Consider the following 19770-nt stretch of genomic DNA (forward strand, 5'->3'; position numbering starts at 1 on the left):
TTCTTTCTCTCTTAAACTAGAGCTAAATTATTTAATGGTTGTTTCTATCCTGCCTTGCTGGAGTCTGTAGGTCAGCAAATGCCCTTGTATATATTATTATAGCAATGCACTGGTATGCCCAATTGAAAATTCTAAATCTGTTTAGAGCATTCAAAGTACTGGTTACATAGCATCATTACTTCCTTATGTCATTTTTAGCTTCTACTCAAGAGTGGTAAGTGGGAAGATTTTGGTCAGAAAGGTCCCACAACCATTGATCATTTTTAGTCAGTAAATCCTTCATTGCTAATTTGAATATAGAAGTGCCATGGTTATGAATGAATATTTAATACATTTACATCTCCCTTAAGATTTTTATTTTGCTTGATTACTGTTCTTTTAGTTCCCTTTTCAATTACCATCTTCCAAAATCTACCTTTTTTTCTATGGATCATAAACCTATATATCTGATGTTTTTGGGATTATTTACCATGGTGTTTGTGAAATACTTCTTAAAATTCACACATATGAAAAAATAATAAAAGAGTTCAAAAAGTGATAGTGGGCTTTTTTAGATATGTCCCCATCTTTGGAAGAAAAAAAAAATCAACTGTACTACTATACATAAACATGTGCTAAGAAACCACAGCAGCTGCCAGCATGCATGCAAATCAAAATGTAGAAAACAATTTCTTAATGTTTTAGAAATATATTAGATATCTCAATGCAAAAATTCAGGACAAAGTTTTGATACTATGATGGAAAGTCAGGCTGACCCCTGACATTCTTTCCCCCAAATGAAATGTGGTTCAATATTCTCTATCCTAAAGAAATGGGAAAGTCCTTTTGCAATTAAAAAAAAAAAGAAACCTTTGTTTGAAAACTACTCATGTTCGAAAAGTTTATATCGTAGTTTTCACATGACTCTTGGACATACTAGTTTATTGCTATATAGGGATAGGAATATCTATTGGAGCACTTTCCTTATGTGTGGTGCCCAGAATCTATTTATGTACCATGGATATTTGTAGTAGGCCACAATCTACTCTTTTTAGACATGCCGTCTATCTAAATGAAGTCAAAGGAAAGTATAAAGTCCTGCAAATGTATAGTTGTGGATGTGGAAGATCAGACAATGAATCAGTTGGGGGGTGGGGAGGCATTAAAAGGAGTTAAGTTTTGGCCTAAAGCAGCTCCAGACTAGTTGGGGTGAGGCTTCCTCTCCTAGGTCAGCCATGTTAAGTAAAGAAAAAGATAGGCAGGGAAGTGGTTGTTTTGATTTCTCAAGCTATCCTAGAGCTCTGGACTTTTCAAACACCTCATCCATCCATTCTAGATCAAGGTGTCCCATCTTATACTGCTCTTTTTAAATATACATTGCTCCATGCAATTCTTCCATTTTTCTAATAAGCAAGCACCCAATTCATCCCAATAAGTGATCAGTTGTTTCTTGATTCTAAACCTTCTTTTATTTTTTAAAAAATAGGTTATACTTTAAAAGGTGATTTATTCTTTAAAGAACACTGAATATTACAGCACACCATCTTATTATTACTGCCCACTAGTATCTTGTTGCTGTTTTGAACATGTTGCAAGGTTTTCTTATCACTATCCTTTTGGTTTAAATTGCTGAACCTTGGAGAGCTGTCACAGATTAATTCTATATGCTGTTAGAACTACTTCTGTTTAAATCTGGTAAAATCAGCATACTCTTCTTCTGCTTCAACTTCAGCTGCGGCTTTGGCCATCTCTCTTTTCAGTTTATCTTTTGCTTTCCTCTGTTGTCTATCAATGCAGAAGATCGTAAACATTCTAAACTCCTTGTAGTTCAATTGCTAATGGAGAAAAACGTAATAGTATTTCAGTGGAATATTGACAGCAGGCTTATAATGTAGCGATACCTTGGTACTCAACTGGTTTGAAATTCATCAAATTTGGTACTCAATGCATTTTGACCTGAAAATTTTGTCCTGGTACTCATTGTTTGTTTGTTACTCAACATACATTAGAACTCGTCAGTATCAGCTGCCTTGTGACTCACTACATTATTCCTTGTGGGAAAAATTTGTTTAGTACTCATTGTTTTTGATACTCATCATGCCTCCTGGAACCAATTAACAATAAGTACCACTGTAATCCCCAGAAGGTATTTCTGTCACTCTTCAACCAGTATCCCGCTTCACTCTTCCTCCCTTCTCTATTAGTACTCCTCAAACTAAATCTCAGAAGTCCATAGAACTGCCTAAATATAATACTAAGCATTCATCTATTTACAAAGGAAAATAGTCTCACTTTACCATTCTATATATGGAAGTAAATTGGATTGGAAGGTGAACCTTACTTCAATATTCACAACTGCTTGAATAAGGTTTCCATTTGTAAGTGTTTTGAAGTAAAAATTGACTGTAGCCTTCTAACCAGCTATTAGAAGCTGCATCACCCAAACTCAGTGGGTGATATTCTCCAGTGCATGCTGGAGTTGAATTCTGGAACGGGCCATGTTATCAAAAGTTGAAACACAGTAAGCTGATAAACTTTTTCGAGCTTGAAGCTTCATGTAATCTTCTTAACAAAGAGTCAAATAGAATTTTTTTGTGAATTTACAGAATTTGCAAGTAACTAATTCTTACACAGGAACATCTGCTCTAAATTAATTAAACCTGGTGGCAATTTGAGGATCAGAAAGTTTCAATGTCAGTGGATGCTGCCATGTTGATACAAGAAGAGAGCCCATGGTTACCGAAATCCTTCATAACATTCACATGAACTTGAATCGTGTTACATATGGCTGACAGGTTAGAAAGGATATCATGCCTTCTTAAAATGTCTAAGCCCTTCCATTGCACCAATTTGAACATTCCGTATTTGTATATAAATAAAGTGTGGAACTATTCACAGAAATGCAAGGCAAAAATAGCAAGATTTTGAGCATGACACAACAAGCCCAAAATTATCCCAAAAATAAATCATGCTTGCTACAAAATTAACTTTGTGGGTTTCTTTCAACAAGTCCTGGCTAAGTCACACACTGCTTTACCATGATTTTTAAATGTAGCAGAGAGACTAACATACCAGGAGGACATTAATTTTTGGTGGGCAGCACAGTTACAATATTAAGTGGGGTTGCTTCTGGATACAAAAGATACTGAGATGACACAGCTGGGAAGGAGGAACCTGTCTCCTGTGTTCATCATTTTTGATTACCTCATCACCTGAGATGTCAAAGTCCTTGAATATCTGACTCAGCTCAGTCTTTCTAACATTGAAAAGGAAGCGCGTGGCCTGGAACTCTGCTGGAGCAACTGTATGGCCCCCATCAATGTCGAGCAACTCAAAAACAGCATGAGAATGACGATACATGAACTGTTTTTCAAGATGGTTCTAGTCAAAGACAGAAAGGCAAGAACAGCAATAAGAACTACTGCTCTAGTCTCTTCAAACATTAAAACTAAACAATACTGATAGATATCAGGGGAAAAAAACACAATTTGAAATGCTTCTAAAATGGCAATCTGAATGCGAACAAGAGTAAACCTCATGGATAGGATAACTAGCAATTGTTTTCCTGTGATGGCTTGATGATGATAAGATTTAATGAGATGTATGATTAAGGATAATTGTACAAAAGAACCAAATGTTGGGAGTTACTAATTTGTTCAGAAGTTAGCCTGTAGACCAGGGCTGTCAAGTCACGACCCAGAGGTCGGATGCACGACACCATGCACAGAGCCTTGGTAGTACAGTGGTCTAAAGCACCCTGTTATTAAGACCAGCTGCCTGCAATTACTGCAGGTTCAAATCTCGCCAGGCTCAAGGTTGACTCAGCCTTCCATCCTTTCTAAGGTAGGTGAAATGAGGACCCAGATTGTGGGGGCAATAAGCTGACTTTGTATAAATATACAAAAGGATGAAGGTTATTGCTTAACGCATTGTAAGCCGCCCTGAGTCTCCGGAGAAGGGCGGCATATAAATCAAATTAAAAAAAATAAAAAAAAAACCTCTGGCCACGGCCACACCTGCTTTAGCAAAGGGAAGAAAGTCACAATATGTCATGTGATGACGCTGTGAGTTTGACACCCCTGCTGTAGACCATAGGATATCTTTCAGGCAGGAGGACTTCAAAAAATTTTTGGTTTGTGCTCATGCAACACATATCTAAAACAAAGCAAAAACATATCTTCTTATATTTAAAAAACTGTCAGGCATTTCTACTTTTCCTGACATTCTTAAATCTAAATAACGCTGTACACAGTTAGTCTTTGTTTACCAGCCACTCATTCAGAACCATTCAAAATTGTGATGGCACTGAATGAATGGTACCTAGGACCAGTCCTTGAAATTCTGGCTATTGCAGCAACCCTACAGTCACATGGCTGTGATTTGAGCACATGGGAACTGGATCACACTTAATGGTTGCAGCATTCTGCATACATGAGCTAGCCATTTGTGACTTTCCTTGCTGGCTTCCCTGGTGTAAAGTCAATGCAGAAGCTGGCAGGAAAGGTTGCTAGTTGCTCTGGCAAGTTCTACTAGCCTTTTTGTGCTTGCACCCACTGCATCATGCATCCCAGTCTTCCTACACTTGGGTGTGGCCTGTTGCAGCCTTCCCAAAACCTCCCTCAGCCTCCCTTTCACTATCTCCACCCCGCTGAAGCACCATCACACTCCTGTCAATCAGGCTACTTTTGAAAATGGTACTGATTCAGAAGGCCATTAAACCCAGATTTTAAAAAATAGTCTTGTAGCAGCTGACAAGTATATGAGAAGCTATACAGAGTAGAGAGAGGGAGATTCTTACTGTACAGTGCAGCTGCCCATGACTGTTTCTTTGAGTCATATTGTACAAGCCCCCCATATACCTGTCATATAATGCAGGGGTCCCCAACCCCCAGTCTGTGGATCAGCACCAGTCCACAGCATGGCAGAAACTGGTCCATGCAAACAAGTGAAGCTCCATCCTCAGGATGCAGGCAGCACACAAAACCATGTCTTCTCCAGTCCATGGAAAAACCTCTCTACAGAACCAGTCCCTGGTGCTCAAAAGGTTGGGGGCCGCTGATATAATGGACTTGATTTTCTGAATAATATGTCCTTTTTAAAGCTAGGATATAAGTAGATGCTAGTCACAGGAGAAGAATGCAAGACTGACATTTATTTCTATCGCCACAAACCATGATTTGCACAGGTTAAGAGCATATCTAAACTATTTACAATTAAGTAAGGTTTGTTTCTTAGTGGTAAGGGATCACTGATAATCTTTTCATCTGAAGCAAAAATCTTTCTTATTCCACCATAGCATTTGAAAATAAAACTGCTACTAATTCAGCTAAATACAATTAGGCATAGTTTACCCATTGTGCAAATTGCAATTTTTGAAAATTACGACTTTGAATAAAATGACATACTGACACATCAGGCTCAGTTGCCTTCTGTCAGCAGGAGCCAGATGCCCAAATTGTAGAAGCTATTATCATGGTTTGTTTATATCAATTCCTGACCTGGCATCCCAGACTAGTCTCTATTCTAATAAGCCAGAATTAGAAGATATAGGTTATTATTTTTTTAATCCATTAGATTCTTGGGAAAATCTGGAAAGGATTCTGATGTAAATGATATAAGAAAACATGTGACTTCTAGTCAATTGATTCCCATAGAACAGGGGTCAGTAACCTGCGGCTCCGGAGCCGCATGTGGCTCTTTCATCCCTCTGCTGCGGCTCCCTGTTGCTGGTCGGCTCCACAATTGATAGGGCTTTTGATTAGGACAGGTAGAGGAAAAAGGACACAGTGCTAGGAGGAGACTATGATGGGGGAACGAGACTTCCGGTTGACTCCAGAATTGAATGGGGGCTTCTAGTTAGGACCTTTGTGGCTCTTTGAGTGTTTAAGGTTGCCGACCCCTGCCACAGAAGCTGCAGCCAAGGATGAACAGGTAAACACTCTGTAAAGATATGTATGCTTTTTCACTGGAAAATCAGAAATGAGAAATCAGCTTGTGTGAACAATTGGACTAAGAATTGTCCATCCATCTGCAGAATGGAAAATGCTTGCAAAACAGATTTTTCTTCACTTAGCAACCCAAAACATCTCTAAAAATCCTGCTATATAAGTAAAAAATAGATTACATGATGAACGTGGACTTCATTGCAAAACCAAATGTTTCTTCAGTCACCTTCAGCAATCTAATTAACTTACCTCATGTGCCATTATGATGCACACCAACATGTAGAATTCATCAAAGCCGATCTCCCCTTTGCCATCCCAATCCAGTAAATCAAAGACCAGCATAATCTGAGGTTTGGACAGATTAGTTACATGACGAAGGAAGTAGTAAAACTGCAGATCTGAAAAACAATGTGGTGTTAAGCATTGTGTGTGCAAAGGATCTACTGTAGTTAATAAGACTATTAATAAAAATGTATTGTACATTTTAAAATATCCAGATATCGGCTGCAAAAATCCAGATGGTGGTACAGAAAAAAAAATTGTTTATATCTTATAGTAGCCATCTTAATTTTTGCTACCCAAATCTGGTAACTCTTAATATATTCCAACTTGTAATACAGCAGCTATATTGATTAGATTTACACATAATGGTTTACTGAATAAGTGATAATACATTTCGTACAACAGAATAATTAAAATCTAACAACATATTTTAGCTTAGTTAAATATTTGAATCTAGCCACTGAGTAACAGCACACCAAATGAGAGTAGATATCAATATCTCAAAACAATCTCTCAAAGACATTTTCCACATTACTGAAAAAGTTTATTTAAAATACATAACTGAATATATGTACATTCCTGGCTCTAACTGCAACCTAAAATAAGTTGCATGGTGGTGTCACAGAATCAAAAAATTATGGTGCCTTAAATCAAATGAAGAGGCATTCATTCCTGGAAACAAGTATGAAAACCAGTTTTCCTAAATTTGGAAGCAGTCTATCCTTTGCTCTACTTGAGACAGCCTAATGCAGTACTCCCAATCTGGCACCTTCTAGATCAGGGGTCTCCAGCCTTGGCAACTTTAAAGACTTGTGGACTTCAACTCCAGAGTGAAGCTGACTGAGGAATTCTGGAAGTTGAAGTCCACAAGTCTTAAAGTTGCCAAGGTTGGAGATCCCTATTCTAGATCAGATGGGATTGAAACTCCTATAATTCCCAACTCATTTGCTATACAGTCTGGAATTCTGGGGGATTAGTTCCAAAGCATCCAGAGGGCACCATGTTTGGAAAAGCTACACTATGAAGTTTGCTTTGTGAAGCAACTTCAAGGAAGTGCTTCAAAGAACCTCTCAAAGATGCTTTTCAAAAGGCAACTGGACTTTGTTTTTTCCTTGAAGACGTTTCACTTCTCATCCAAGAAGCTTCTTCAGTTCTGGCTGAATTGTGGGGAATGGAGGGATTCTTAGCAATCATCTGGTCATTAGCACTCTGAAGGTCAGTTATTAGCTCTCTGAGACTTGTGGAAACCATTTGGGGGTTAATCTTACCCTCAGGTTCACCTGAATCAGAATGCAGGAGATACCGTAGGTGGTGTCATATCCCTCTCCCTCTGTTGAAAAAGGGCTGTTCAATTTTAACATAGATGGCCTCTTTTACCCCTTTCAAACCAGTGGTCATCTTTCCTTGAAGACAGCAAGGTCGACATTCTGGACACCACTTATCTCCTGTCTACAACACAATCCTTTCAGCAGTCCCAAAAAGGTTCCATACCCATTTGCACTCCGATTCACGTGAACCTGAAGGTACAGATATTTATTTATTTATTTATTTTTGCGATTTATATGCCGCCATTCTCCCGAAGGACTCAGGGCAGCTTACAACAACAATCAATAATACAAATCACAAAATAACAAAATAAGTTAAAAAACCCTTAAAAACCATATTTAATATTATTACAGTTTGTGCAACCCCTAGCAGATCAAGTTATTTGACGGAAGAGCCACGTCTTCAGTTCGCGGCGAAAGGAGAGGGGGTCCGGGACTATCCTGAGCTCGGTGGGCAAATCATTCCAGAGAGTCGGCGCTCCTACAGAGAATGCTCTCCCCCTGGGGGCCGCCAGTCGAAATTGTTTGGCTGACAGCACCCTGAGGAAGCCTGCTCTGTGGGAGCGCACGGGACGGTGGGAGGAAGGCAGAAGATGGTCCTGCAAGTACCCCGGGCCTAAGCCATGTAGGGCTTTATAGGTAAGCATCAGCACCTTGAAACGGACCCGGAGAACAACCAGCAGCCAGTGCAGCTTGCGCAGGAGAGGTGTTGCACGGGAGTAACGAGGAACTCCCGTAACTACCCGCGCGGCTGCATTCTGGACCAGCTGGAGCCTCCGGATGCATCCCAAGGGCAGCCCCATGTACAGGGCGTTGCAGTAATCCAACTGAGAAGTAACAAGGGCGTGGGTGACCATGGCTAGGGGATCTCGGTCTAGGAAAGGGTGCAACTGGTGCACAAGACATATTTGTGCGAAGGTCCTCCTGGTTACGGCTGTCAGATGGTCATCCATGGACAGCTGAGAATCCAGGAAGACACCCAGATTGCGAACCCTAGCGGAGGCGGTAAGAGTCTCCCCTCCTATCACTTTATCAGATAAATCCCCAGGTGGCTTCAATAACCAGATGACTGCTAAGAATATAACCTCTCCAATTCCTTATCAGTCTACTGATTTTTGCCACAGAATTGTCACAATTAGATCAACTTTGAACTCCTAATTCCAGATAGGGGCTATGTTTGCATGATATATGAACCTCGGCGTAGCCGAGTTTATTTAACCTAGTAAGTTGTGCAAATTCAGCTTGTGTAGTTAGTTTACACCTTAATATGTCACAGTAATCCCCCGTGAAATTGAGCTGAGTAAATCATGGCTGATTTAGCCACAGTTGAGTGTGTCAAGGAAATACAGCTACTGGGACAAATAAGAAAAAGTTAGTGGAATATACTAACAAGAGAGGCATGTAATGCAATCTACTTGGGCGCATCTTTGATAGTTAACCTACAGGTATGTTAAACTGTTCAACATAGCAGTATCATTTGATTTCCAAGTCTGAAGATATTCAATGACGTGTATTCAGTTTTCTCATTTCAATGAAGTTGAAAAAAACCCCCAATATTAAAGAACTTCAAAAGGAAATAATACAATAATGATAATCCTATATTTCATTTCTATAGACTTTTCTTTAGCTTCCATATCCTACTTACTATTCAAAGAGTTCTTCTTATGAACATCAAGTAGATGAAAGTAAGCTGTCAGAGCTCTGGCATTTCTGACAGATAATAAGCAATATATTTTATCTAAGCACAGAAAATGAAAGAAGCTTTTTGGCTTCAGCCTCATCTTGCCATAGAAGAATTACGTTTATATTTGGAATTCTGGAATTGACCATGGTGATGCCTACCCTACAATCCCAGAATTCCATCCTGGAATTAGAACAAAAAAGACTTGTGCTGTTCCATAAAAGTTTTGCACCCAGAGAACAAGGATGGATAAGAAACATTTCTGTCTTGTGTTTATCTATATGAAGTTATCGGCTAGATTAAGCATCTATCTAATTCTTTTAGTTTCCCTACAAGAGCAGTAGTCACCAGTATACTGGTATTGCAGACAATTTATTGATGCCTGCTACACTCCCTTCCCCATGTAACATTTAAACAGTTCTTCAAGAGGACCAAAGACACCCCTCTGCAAATTGTCAATACTATCATCTTTATGTAAACAAATGGCTTCTAAGTCTCATTATTATGATATAGACCCTATTGGCCTTCTAAGGATAAATGGGATGGGATTTATTTGGAAGTAAGCCTCCTGACCAGAAAAAAAAAAGGCAGGGAAATTGGGAGCCGAGAACATCTTGAGAACCTTGAGAGACTAACAAGGGCTTACCATTTGCATTCTGCTAAACCAGTATTTTTCAAACTTGGCAACTTTAAGATGTGTGGACTTCAATTCCAAGAATTCCAGACATGCCACTCTTCACCTTTTTCTATCATTCATATGTATATTCAGTCCAGTTTTCAGACTTTTATTGCTGAAAGGTAAGTACATTTACGAATAAAATTATATCATAAATCTTCTGATTGCAGATTACTTCTTAAATGTTGCTATTTTTCTACTATACTACTGTACAATAAGAAAGATCATTAGGATATTACAAGATTGTTATTTTCCTGTTTTTCATCTACCATATCTGCTACATAAGTGAGCTCTGAAATTCCACATAGTTCCGCTAGATGTCTCTACTAGATTATATTTGTCAACATTTCTTATTTAAAAAAATAACTAAAACATTTCAATGGTTAAATTTGGATGCAAGATTAAAAATGAAATTAAAAATATTTTTTAAAGTACTAAATATCTTGTGAGATAGCCAAATTTGATTTTTCTTGTTGAAGATTTTGCCAAATTCAGGCAAAAAAACAGAATTGAAGGGTTGGGGATTTCCAGCAAGACAGGCATCTCATACAGTAGAATCAGAGGGCCAAAGCTCACAAGCTGTAAATATTCAAGAAAGAACATGAACATCTTGTGAGCTTTGGCACTCTGATGACATGTTGAAGACATGGTCTGCTCCAAATATAGGACTCATATTTTGAGAATATATCTACTGTGTAGATAACTTTGCTGACATCCCTTATGTGATTATTAGCCATGCTGGATAGATTTATAAGAATTGAGGCCCAAACATCGGGACATAACTTTGCCCACTTAAAGAAGGAATATAACACAGCAGTTAATTTGAAGGCTTGGCTTTCTGCAGCATGTCAGAGTCTATTTAACAAAAGTGAAGGGGTATTTTTAAGGGATGAAATGAGTGCCTGACTCATGAAATGAGTGCCTTGCAAGGGCCTCCTTCATCTTTTTTTTAGAAAAGACAAGATAAATGTCCCATCACTTCAAAAATATGTCTATATATATCAGTGGTGGGTTTCAAAAATTGTTACTACTGATTCTATGGGTGTGGCTTGGTGGGTGTGGCGTGGCTTGGTGGGCGTGGCAGGGGAAGGATACTGTAAAATCTCCATTCCCTCCCCAATCCAGGGGAAGGTTACTGCAAAATCCCCATTTCTTCCTGATCAGCTGGGACTTGTGAGGCAGAGAATAGATGGGGGCAGGGCCAGTCAGAATTTTTACTATTGGTTCTTTGAACTACTCAAAATTTCTGCTACCGGTTCTCCAGAACTGGTCAGAACCTGCTAAAACCCACCTCTGATATATATGTATGGTGCAGGTATATATTTATGTATGTATATGGTGTAGTATATGCATGTTATATATATGTTTGGGTATATATATATATATACTTTCTCTTGAGAGCAGGCAACAGAATCTCATTTATAAGATGGGCTGGTGTGCTCGCAGTAAAAAAATGACAATAAAGTTATCTTATCTATCTTATACTGGTTGACTACATGCCGCTCTCTACTCACACATTCTGTCCTATAGTATAAATGTAGCATTGTCTGTCCTATATTCTGCAAATAAGTTTATAAATCTTATTTTCAAAGCTGCTGAATCAATGGAAGCAACAATACCACAAGTCTGCATTATTCCTGATGTCATAATGGGGACTGTAAACTGACATATTGGAATAACAAAGACTTAGATTATGTTCTCACAACAAATACTTTACCATAAATTAGATACAGTAAATTAACACAGAATCCTGGATTCACACAATAGCTAAACCACTCTGGCTGAGCTTGCCCAAATGAGTCAGCCTAGTCTTAATGTGACTATAAACTGGGTATGAAAGAAACAAAAGATACAATAGTAGGGTCAGGGAAGGTTTTTTTGGAAGAGAGGCTCAGCAGCAATCAAAAACTGGCTACACAGGATCCTTGAGTATTTAATCCTTCTGCTGCACTGGGATTGTGTGGACTTGGATGACACTGGACATTTCTTTTCTAGTGGCCCACTTATGAGCATTTCCATACCAGCCATTCAGAGCAACCTCCTGTGTCATCTAACCTTCATTGTGCCAAACTAAATTGTTTTCTCTAACTTCAATAATGCTATCAAGATGCTCCTGACAGCATCTAGCTGGGAACTTAAAACTTGGAACATATGCAGCAAAGACAAAAGCAACAGTATATATACATAATAGAAATTTAACCAAATTTAAGAATGGTTCCCATTCCCAGAGTCCCTTGGGAGTTGGGCGGCATAGAAATGCGATAAATTAAATTAAATTAAAATTATATATAACATCACACAGCAGGGAATGCAAGCATATTACTTACAGTGAGACTTGTAAGAGAATTTAAACGCCCACAATAGTGTAAATCAGCAGATATTAAAAAAACACACCCTCAATTGTTCTTTCCCCTTTTTCTTTTTGATATTTAAGTAAAGGTTCCCCTCGCACATATCATTCCCATTCACATATCATTCTAGTCATTCCCGACTCTAGGGGGTGGTGCTCATCTGTTTCTAAGCCGAAGAGCCAGCGCTATCCGAAGAAGTCTCTGTGATCATGTGGCCGGCATGACTAAATGCCAAAGACGCACAGAACGCTGTTACCTTCCCACCAAAGGTCGTCCCTGTTTTTCTACTTGCATTTTTTACGTGCTTTCAAACTGCTAGGTTGGCAGAAGCTGGGACAAGTAACAGGAGCTCACCCCATTACGCGGCACTAGGGATTCGAACCACCGAACTGCCGACCTTTCAATCGACAAGCTCAGTGTTACCCACTGAGCCACCGCGTTTTGGTATTTAATTCTTGCTAAATCTGAATTATCTATTTTGCCCTTGTATTAACTATAGCGTACACATACATAGATGTATGTGTACATCTAATGTGTACATAATTTTGTGTGCACAAAATTATTAAGTAATTACATAACGAAGTAACCAGTTCAAAACCAAAACCTTATTATGGTTTGCTTGATCCTATTTCCTTCATTGGCCACGCAAAACTGGACCACAAACCGGGTTTGTATAACTTGCTAATGTAGTTTTAAGGCACTGGAGAGCACCTACTACTCTTTTTGCAACAGTCTTACTGACAGGCATTTCCAACCTACTGTTATTTAAAGCGCTTGGGCTGTCCTAGACAACCATTATTTTCTCTGAGCAATTCAGGAAATCGTGTCTTACTCACCCCATCTCTATCCCAACTCAGCCTGACAATTTTCAGAAAATCACATTCAAGGGCATGATTAATTCCCCCACCCCCTCGTCACTCCCAAGGGCAAAGCACCGGCTCTTTAATATTAGGACCTTAAAATCCTTCCCCAGGATTCTTCAGCAGCTCTATGGGGAAGGAAAGCCTCTCTGACGCGGAAGAGGCTACCCGGGTATTGGGCGTTATCCCGTTGATCTGACTAGGGTTTGGTCCCGCCAAATTTAACCAGGTTGGGGGCTGAAGAAATCGCAAAGTCTCCAACCCCCCCCCCCCACACACACACCCCATTTCTTGAGGAGGAGGAACGGGCCATGGTTGTGGAAGGGGGTCGCGGAAAGGCGGGCCGCGCAGGAGAACCCGGGGCGGGCTCAGCCCGCTCTGACGCGACCCGCGCGGGGGAGCAGCTCAGCGGAACGCGTGCTGGGGCGGAGCCGCAGGAACTGGAAGGTGTCCCGGCGGAGAGGGGCGGGGCCGGCCAGAGAGGCCGGAGGTGTTGGCTCCCGTCCGATTTAGCAGGTGAAGCGTCGCTCTTAAAAGTTTTAAGGGCTCGGCTGGGTTGGGTCGGTCCTTTGCCCCTCCGCCGCGCCGGAACGCTCATTTCGCCCCGCTGACCGGTTGCAGTTGGAGCCATTTCCTCTGCCCTGAGATAGCCCGGCGAGTGGTGGTGGGGGCGTCCCACGTTTGGCGGAGGAGGAACCGGCGGAGAAGCATCCTTTGGGCTTTCTCTTCAGCCGAAGTCCCGTATAAAAAGCACCGACCGACCGGGCCGAACTGGCTCGGCTGCTTCCTCGGAAGTTTAGGCTTCGATAAAGATTAGCCCCTTCCAGCCTGGCCGGTTTTTGGTTTTTTTTTTCCTTGCAGAGTCGGAGTCGGTTTGTTTTGGTTTTTGTTTCCCCGTTTGTTTCTCTTTGACACGTCGATGGTGAGAATCTCGACGCTCAACTCCGGACGCTGCCATGGCCTTCGCTAATTTCCGGCGCATCTTGCGCCTCTCTAACTTTGAGAAGCGGCGATCCAAAGAATACGAGCACGTGCGCCGGGATTTGGATCCCAACGACGTGTGGGAGATCGTCGGGGAGCTGGGCGACGGCGCCTTCGGCAAGGTGTACAAGGTGAGCAGGAAGATGGAGACGGGATATTGGGGAGGGGGTGTCGGACAAGCCGGGGATCCGAAGGAAGGGGACGAATCCTTAAAAGTGGAGAAGGTGAGAGAGGTGGGTGTGCTCAGTTGTAAGATACAGCTTATTCAGGTAGTGTATCAAACATAAAAGAAGATTGTCTTGTTCTGGAGTGCAAGATAAGCATGATGGATTTAAGATGCCAAACCAACAGAACTTCTGACCAGTCCCAGCAGTTCGATCATGGAGAGGTGTGTGTTGCCTTTCACTGGATGTGTTAGAAATTCACAGCTTTCATTTATCATACATAAATGTTATCTTTTATGTAATATTCCATAACATGAGGACCCAGATTGTTGGGGGCAATATGCTATTTAGTATACTGTCTGTGGTGTAAGCCGCCCAGAGTCCTCGGAGAGTGGGCAGCATAGAAATATGACTAATAAAATAAAATAAAATAAATAAAGCTATATAAATGTTTTAAATGAATTAAATTTAGGGGTTCCCATGATAGTTTAGGAAATGCCCCATTCCATATCATATTGTAATTGTTTTTGTTTTTTTTAATTTAGTTATTCAACTTATGGCTACCACTTGTCAAGCTACTCAGGGCAGAAGAAGTGGCTCCAAGCCATAACAAGCCACTAAGCAATTAACCATGGTCTATAAATTACAGTGGCTGAGTACAATGCAGTGTGTGTAAACGAAGTAAACCACATTATGGGTTAGTGTAATATATCAGCCAAATCTGTAATTCTAAAATAAATTTCCCTAAGAGTTACAGACGATTTTTTATTCTTTGTAGAAGTGATATTAGACTGTGGGAGAATGTATAAATTTGTTCTTTTACCACACGTGTAATAAGATTGATTTGATATAATAACTGAAGATGGGATTGGAGATTTTGCATTCTCTTTCTGGATGGCTGTACTTTGTTTATTCAACAATATGTGTAATTATGTCTTCTAAATGTTAAAGATGTGGTGTAATCTCAAATTAAGGAGGCTGTCCAGATCTGGAAGAGCCTTTCAGTTCAATGTTTTGTTTTCTATATTCATAGTTAACTGTCTCCCCTTTTCTATTAGATTCTTTTTGCAACCTAGGCCTCAAAATGTTTGTTCCCTTTTCATTGCATCATTCTAGCCACTATAAATGAATTGTAAGGGATGGTCAAAGTTACAGCTCAACAAATGTCTGGAGAATCACACATGGCCCGTCCCAAAAGTATGAAATAGAAACTTCTGTTTTAAAAGATGGTCTGTGGAAGAGAGAAAAGTTAACAGGCATTTTTCTTCTCTCTCTGTTCTAATTGTCTTCATTTATTGGATCTAACATTATCTTCCATTTTTATTATATAAATGTTTTGGGATATTCCAATACAGCTGGGAAAATCCAATTAATAATTATGGATAGAAACTGCCAAGAAAATGGCAAGACTTATTGTCCAAGGGAAGATGCTTGCAAGACCAGCTCCTATGTTGAATGGTCCTCTCGTTGTCTGGGGAATGCATCTACTGTATCAGAATTAGCCATACTACTGGGAATTCCTAAGGATAGGGAATGCCCTAATAAATTGATAAACAGGTGAATCAATACACAGATGCAGATAGGCATCACTTCTCTTGGGCTATAATCTCCATTTGGTCATGCTGCCTGGCGGATTATTGGAGCAGCAAACTAAGGGATATAGAAGTAAGGCTCAAGGAAGCTCCTTAACAGTTTAGTAATGAAAAGAAATAGTTTGGATTTCTGAACTTATTGTGCCCAACACAAAATAAGTGGCTGCACTGTGGAAATGGTTAATGCGGTTTGGAAACACTCAGTTTCTTCTAGGTATTTTTGGAAAATAACTGAGAATTGGGCATGATTTCTGCATAGATAGTATACTGACATCCATTTCTTAAACAGTAGGTAAAGAAAGAGACTTGAAAACAGCTGAATGCAATAATCCCTGCAGGGCTACTAAGTATTCTTTTCCAATATGTCTGCTCAGAATATTTGAGATGGTTGCTGTCTGAACTCATGATTGATATATGTTCTAACTACATTATAAGAATTCACATGGCCACTAGAAGCGCAAAAGAATGAGTTGAGAAGGCTCATTAGCTTCCATCCTCCATCAAGGATGCAGCTCAGGAGTTTGATAAGTGATAAACTGCTGCTAAAGAAAAGCATTGAGCTTGTTTGAATAGCGGAGACAAAGAAAAGAAAGACTTCCGGTGCCTGAAATGATGGTACAGCTATTTGGAAGTATTGTAAACTGTAGTAGTCATAACTGGCGTAATTATCAATAGATGGGTTTGTTGAAAAGGATAGTTCCATTTGTATAAACAATTGTATGATAAAGCTGCTTGTTCTGGTTATGAAAAGCAGAGCAAGCAGCTTTATTATACAAATTGTATATATCTTTTATAACATCTAACTATAAAAGAGATAACACAATAGTAGACAAATGAGGAATCTAAGGAGTCTTAATGGTTTTTGAGGCCTTCTATAACTTCTTATATTCTCTTTCAATGGAAATACACTGAAGTTTGGAGAGTTGTTACTTGCAGCTTTTTAAAGTCCAGTCAATATCACTTTTTGGAGAGTTCAAGGATAAGTATATAGCATGTCAAGGGTTGTAGGCTATACTAGGTGCCTTATGATGTTAATAGTCAGATTTTCATTTCATTGTTTCATTTATTTCATTTCAGAAGTTTCATTTATTTCTTGAATTAACTGATACGAATGGCATCTTTGTCTTTGGTGATAGAATAGATAGATAGAATAGGAGCAACATGGAGAACCTAATTTATTCTAGGAAGGATACAATAAGTTCCGGACCACTTCAGAACTTGTCCATTGCACTGGGTGACAGAAGAGCTTTGAAGCAGAAGCCTGATCAATAGTTGACCTTGGAGGAGAGAGAAGTCATATCCATAGCCATTCATTTGCAAGGTGCCTCAGGGCTCAACACCCTTTTCCTTCTCCTGTTTTTAATATCTACATGAAACCAGATCATCACTTGTTCAGAATCATTAGTATGCTGATGATATTCAACTGTATATTTCAATACTGGGCTGTATAGTTGAAGCTATTGATGTGCTGACCCAATGTCTGGAGGCTGTTCAGGTGCAAGGGGCAGAACATACTTCAACTCAGTCCTAACAAGACTGAATGCCTATTTGCCCCCCCTCCCCGGGGGTCAGAGACATTTCCATTATTGGTCTTGGATAGGGTTATACTTCCCATTCCATACAGGTGCATAGCTTGTGTGTCCTTCTTGACTTGCAGCTATTGCAGCTATGGTTGGGAGGCTCTTTGCAAAGATTGATTTTGTGTAGCAGTTGTGCCCCTTCCTTGAGCAGGCACAACTTCCTTGAGCAGGCACAACTTCCTTGAGCAGTTATTAAGGCCCTGATTACTTTTGATGGTTGCAATGTGCTCAACATGGAAATGCCTTTGAAGAGCATCTAGAAGCTACAACAGGTACAAAATGTAACAGCAAAAGCAGTAACTAGTACTTCTTGGTATGTGTGATTGCTGCTATGTGAAGTGCATTGATGATCAGTTGGGTTCAGTATAAGCTGTCCGTCATTACCTTCATGGTATAGTGCTTGCTTATCTGAGAGACTGCCTATCTCCAACTTTTTTATCGCTCAAGTATGTTACAGCAGAATGTGTGTGCTCCAGATCCCCTCTATTAAATATTGTCATCTTACAGGACCAAGGGAGCATGTCTTCTCTGTCACACAACTATTATCCTCTGGACAAGATCCCACCACAGGGATGGACAGTGTCATCTTTCCTTGGGTTCCAAAAAAGCTCTTAAGATCTGGTTTTGGTTTCAAGTCTGAGATGGATGTATTTGTGTGGAACTTGGACTGGCTTGTTATTGCACTGGTTAAGTCCAGGCTGCCTGTGTGGTGTGGTGTGTATTTAACCTTTTTACTTTTTTGTATCTGTAAGATGTCTGGAGTGAGTAGCTATAATAAATTTTAAATAATAGTTATTTGAGAAAATCATTCTGTTAACAAATAGGGAGGGGAAATCATGCATCCTTTTCCATTGCACTGGGAGGCTTCAGAACTTGATGGCTGAAATAATGGAAATTTGCTTGTCTCTTATGCAATCATCACCCTGCCCTGTTTTTTTTTTTTTGGTGGGGGGGGGGGGTGTTTGCCAAGCATGCATTGAAAATAATTGTTGGTCCACTACCATCTAGTTCAGCCTCTCTCACCCTATTACCCCCTAGATATGCTGAAGCTAGAATTCCATGGCGGGTGGGCAGTGAGAAACACTGGCCTAGTTGATAGGGCCTCAGTGCAGTAGATTTAAAATGAAGAAGTTGGACTATGCACATTGACTTTCTGAAAACAATATTATCCTTTCTAGAAAAATAAAGAATGATATAATGGCCCTAGAAATTATAACTCATCTATCTTGCAAAGAGAGCTTCCAGCTTCATCTCCTTCTCATATCTAGCTATTAAGGGGAGATTTATCCAAAGAAACACATCTCTTATTTCACAAATAGATTCTGCCAAGACAAGTACACAATAAGTGCTTGTTATTAAATAGGAAATGAGCAGAATTTGATAGTAAAGAATGTTCGTTGTAGAATGCCATTTAATGAAAGTTTCTTCTTTCAAGGGAACAGATCTTATCAAGATGCATGCTAATATAATCCTTTTTTAAAAAACACCTCCAAACAAATGGAGTTTTATTTCTTGACGAAAAGTGGTCAATTCTTGGTATTGTACAAAATCCCTGGGAGACCTGTTCCCATTTCCTTTCTACCTATCTGATAAGCAGGAAACATGTCTTTGTTTTCCTACCAATATTTGGTTCCCGCTATTAATATCAGTTGGAGACAACTGAGTTTGAGGAGAGTGACTAGGAAGAAGACACCAAGAGGTCAGAGCATTGATCTGTTTTCTGGAACTTAGTTATCATGTAGGCAATAATCACATTGTAATGGAAATATTGTAATGGATACAATAATATCCATTAAAAGGGACATGGTGGCTCAGTGGCTAAGACACTGAGCTTGTCGATCGAAAGGTCGGCAGTTCAGCGGTTCGAACCCCTTGTGCCGCACAACGGGGTGAGCTCTCATTACTTGTCCCAGCTTCTGCCAACCTAGCAGTTCGAAAGCACGTAAAAAATGCAAGCAGAAAAATAGGGACCACCTTTGGTGGGAAAGTAACAGTGTTCTGTGAGCCTTTGGCATTTAGTCATGCCATCCACATGACCACAGAGATGTCTTCAGACAGCGCTGGCTCTTCGGCTTTGAAACGGAGATGAGCACCACCCCCTAGAGTTGGGAACAACTAGCACATATGCGCAAGGGGAACCTTTACCTTAATGGAAATATCAAGAAAGATACATTTGAAGAAAATTTATCATAAGGATTATAAAAGAAATTATTATTATGTCCTGAAATATAGTCAATTAATTTTTTTCAGTTTCCTTTTGTTAATTCAGTCCAAAATCAGCTCAACATTTCATGAGGGCACTGTCTTCCAAGGAATAAATATTTCATAGTTCTATACATCTAACTTTGGTAGGC

The 19770-nt window shown here is 39.9% G+C and overlaps 2 protein-coding genes across 5 annotated transcripts in view; one reads left to right on the top strand and one right to left on the bottom strand.

Annotated features, from left to right (window-relative positions):
* Positions 1–1425: 1425 nt before the first annotated feature.
* On the bottom strand, positions 1426–13529 carry EFCAB9 (EF-hand calcium binding domain 9). Of its 3 annotated transcripts, XM_087887410.1 has the most exons (5): positions 13383–13529; positions 9859–10003; positions 6174–6322; positions 3184–3360; positions 1426–1814 (listed from the first exon to the last, which is right to left on the bottom strand). In XM_087887410.1, exons 3-5 carry the CDS (start codon positions 6264–6266, stop codon positions 1656–1658), a joined length of 429 nt encoding a protein of 142 aa, XP_087743536.1. In that variant the 5' UTR covers positions 6267–6322; positions 9859–10003; positions 13383–13529; the 3' UTR covers positions 1426–1655. The 3 variants fall into 3 exon arrangements, with proteins under 3 accessions (XP_087743536.1, XP_034261476.1, XP_034261482.1); XM_034405585.3 differs by lacking the exons at positions 9859–10003; positions 13383–13529 and adding an exon at positions 9177–9342; XM_034405591.3 differs by lacking the exons at positions 9859–10003; positions 13383–13529 and adding an exon at positions 7584–7647.
* The window catches only part of STK10 (serine/threonine kinase 10), an 81035-nt gene continuing 74506 nt past the window's right edge, over positions 13242–19770 (top strand). For both annotated transcript variants that reach the window (XM_034405553.3, XM_034405561.3), the window contains exon 1: positions 13242–14211. In XM_034405553.3, the coding sequence (XP_034261444.2) occupies positions 14056–14211 (156 nt within the window). In that variant the 5' untranslated portion in view covers positions 13242–14055. The remainder of the gene's footprint in view (positions 14212–19770) is intronic.

Source organism: Pantherophis guttatus, chromosome 2, assembly GCF_059756535.1.
Source record: "Pantherophis guttatus breed Tessera chromosome 2, ASM5975653v1, whole genome shotgun sequence".
In the NCBI taxonomy this organism is placed as follows: Eukaryota; Metazoa; Chordata; class Lepidosauria; order Squamata; family Colubridae; genus Pantherophis; species Pantherophis guttatus.

What these genes read in the sequence shown, in the direction of transcription:
- EFCAB9 (XM_034405585.3), bottom strand. Translation starts at nt 9,312, where the DNA reads ATGAGGCTGAAGCCAAAAAGCTTCTTTCATTTTCTGTGCTTAGATAAA. An exon ending in TAAGAAGAACTCTTTGAATA is followed by an intron (nt 6,323 to 9,176) that starts GTAAGTAGGATA and finishes ATTGTTTTTCAG; the next exon opens with ATCTGCAGTTTTACTACTTC. An exon ending in GCATCATAATGGCACATGAG is followed by an intron (nt 3,361 to 6,173) that starts GTAAGTTAATTA and finishes GTCTTTGACTAG; the next exon opens with AACCATCTTGAAAAACAGTT.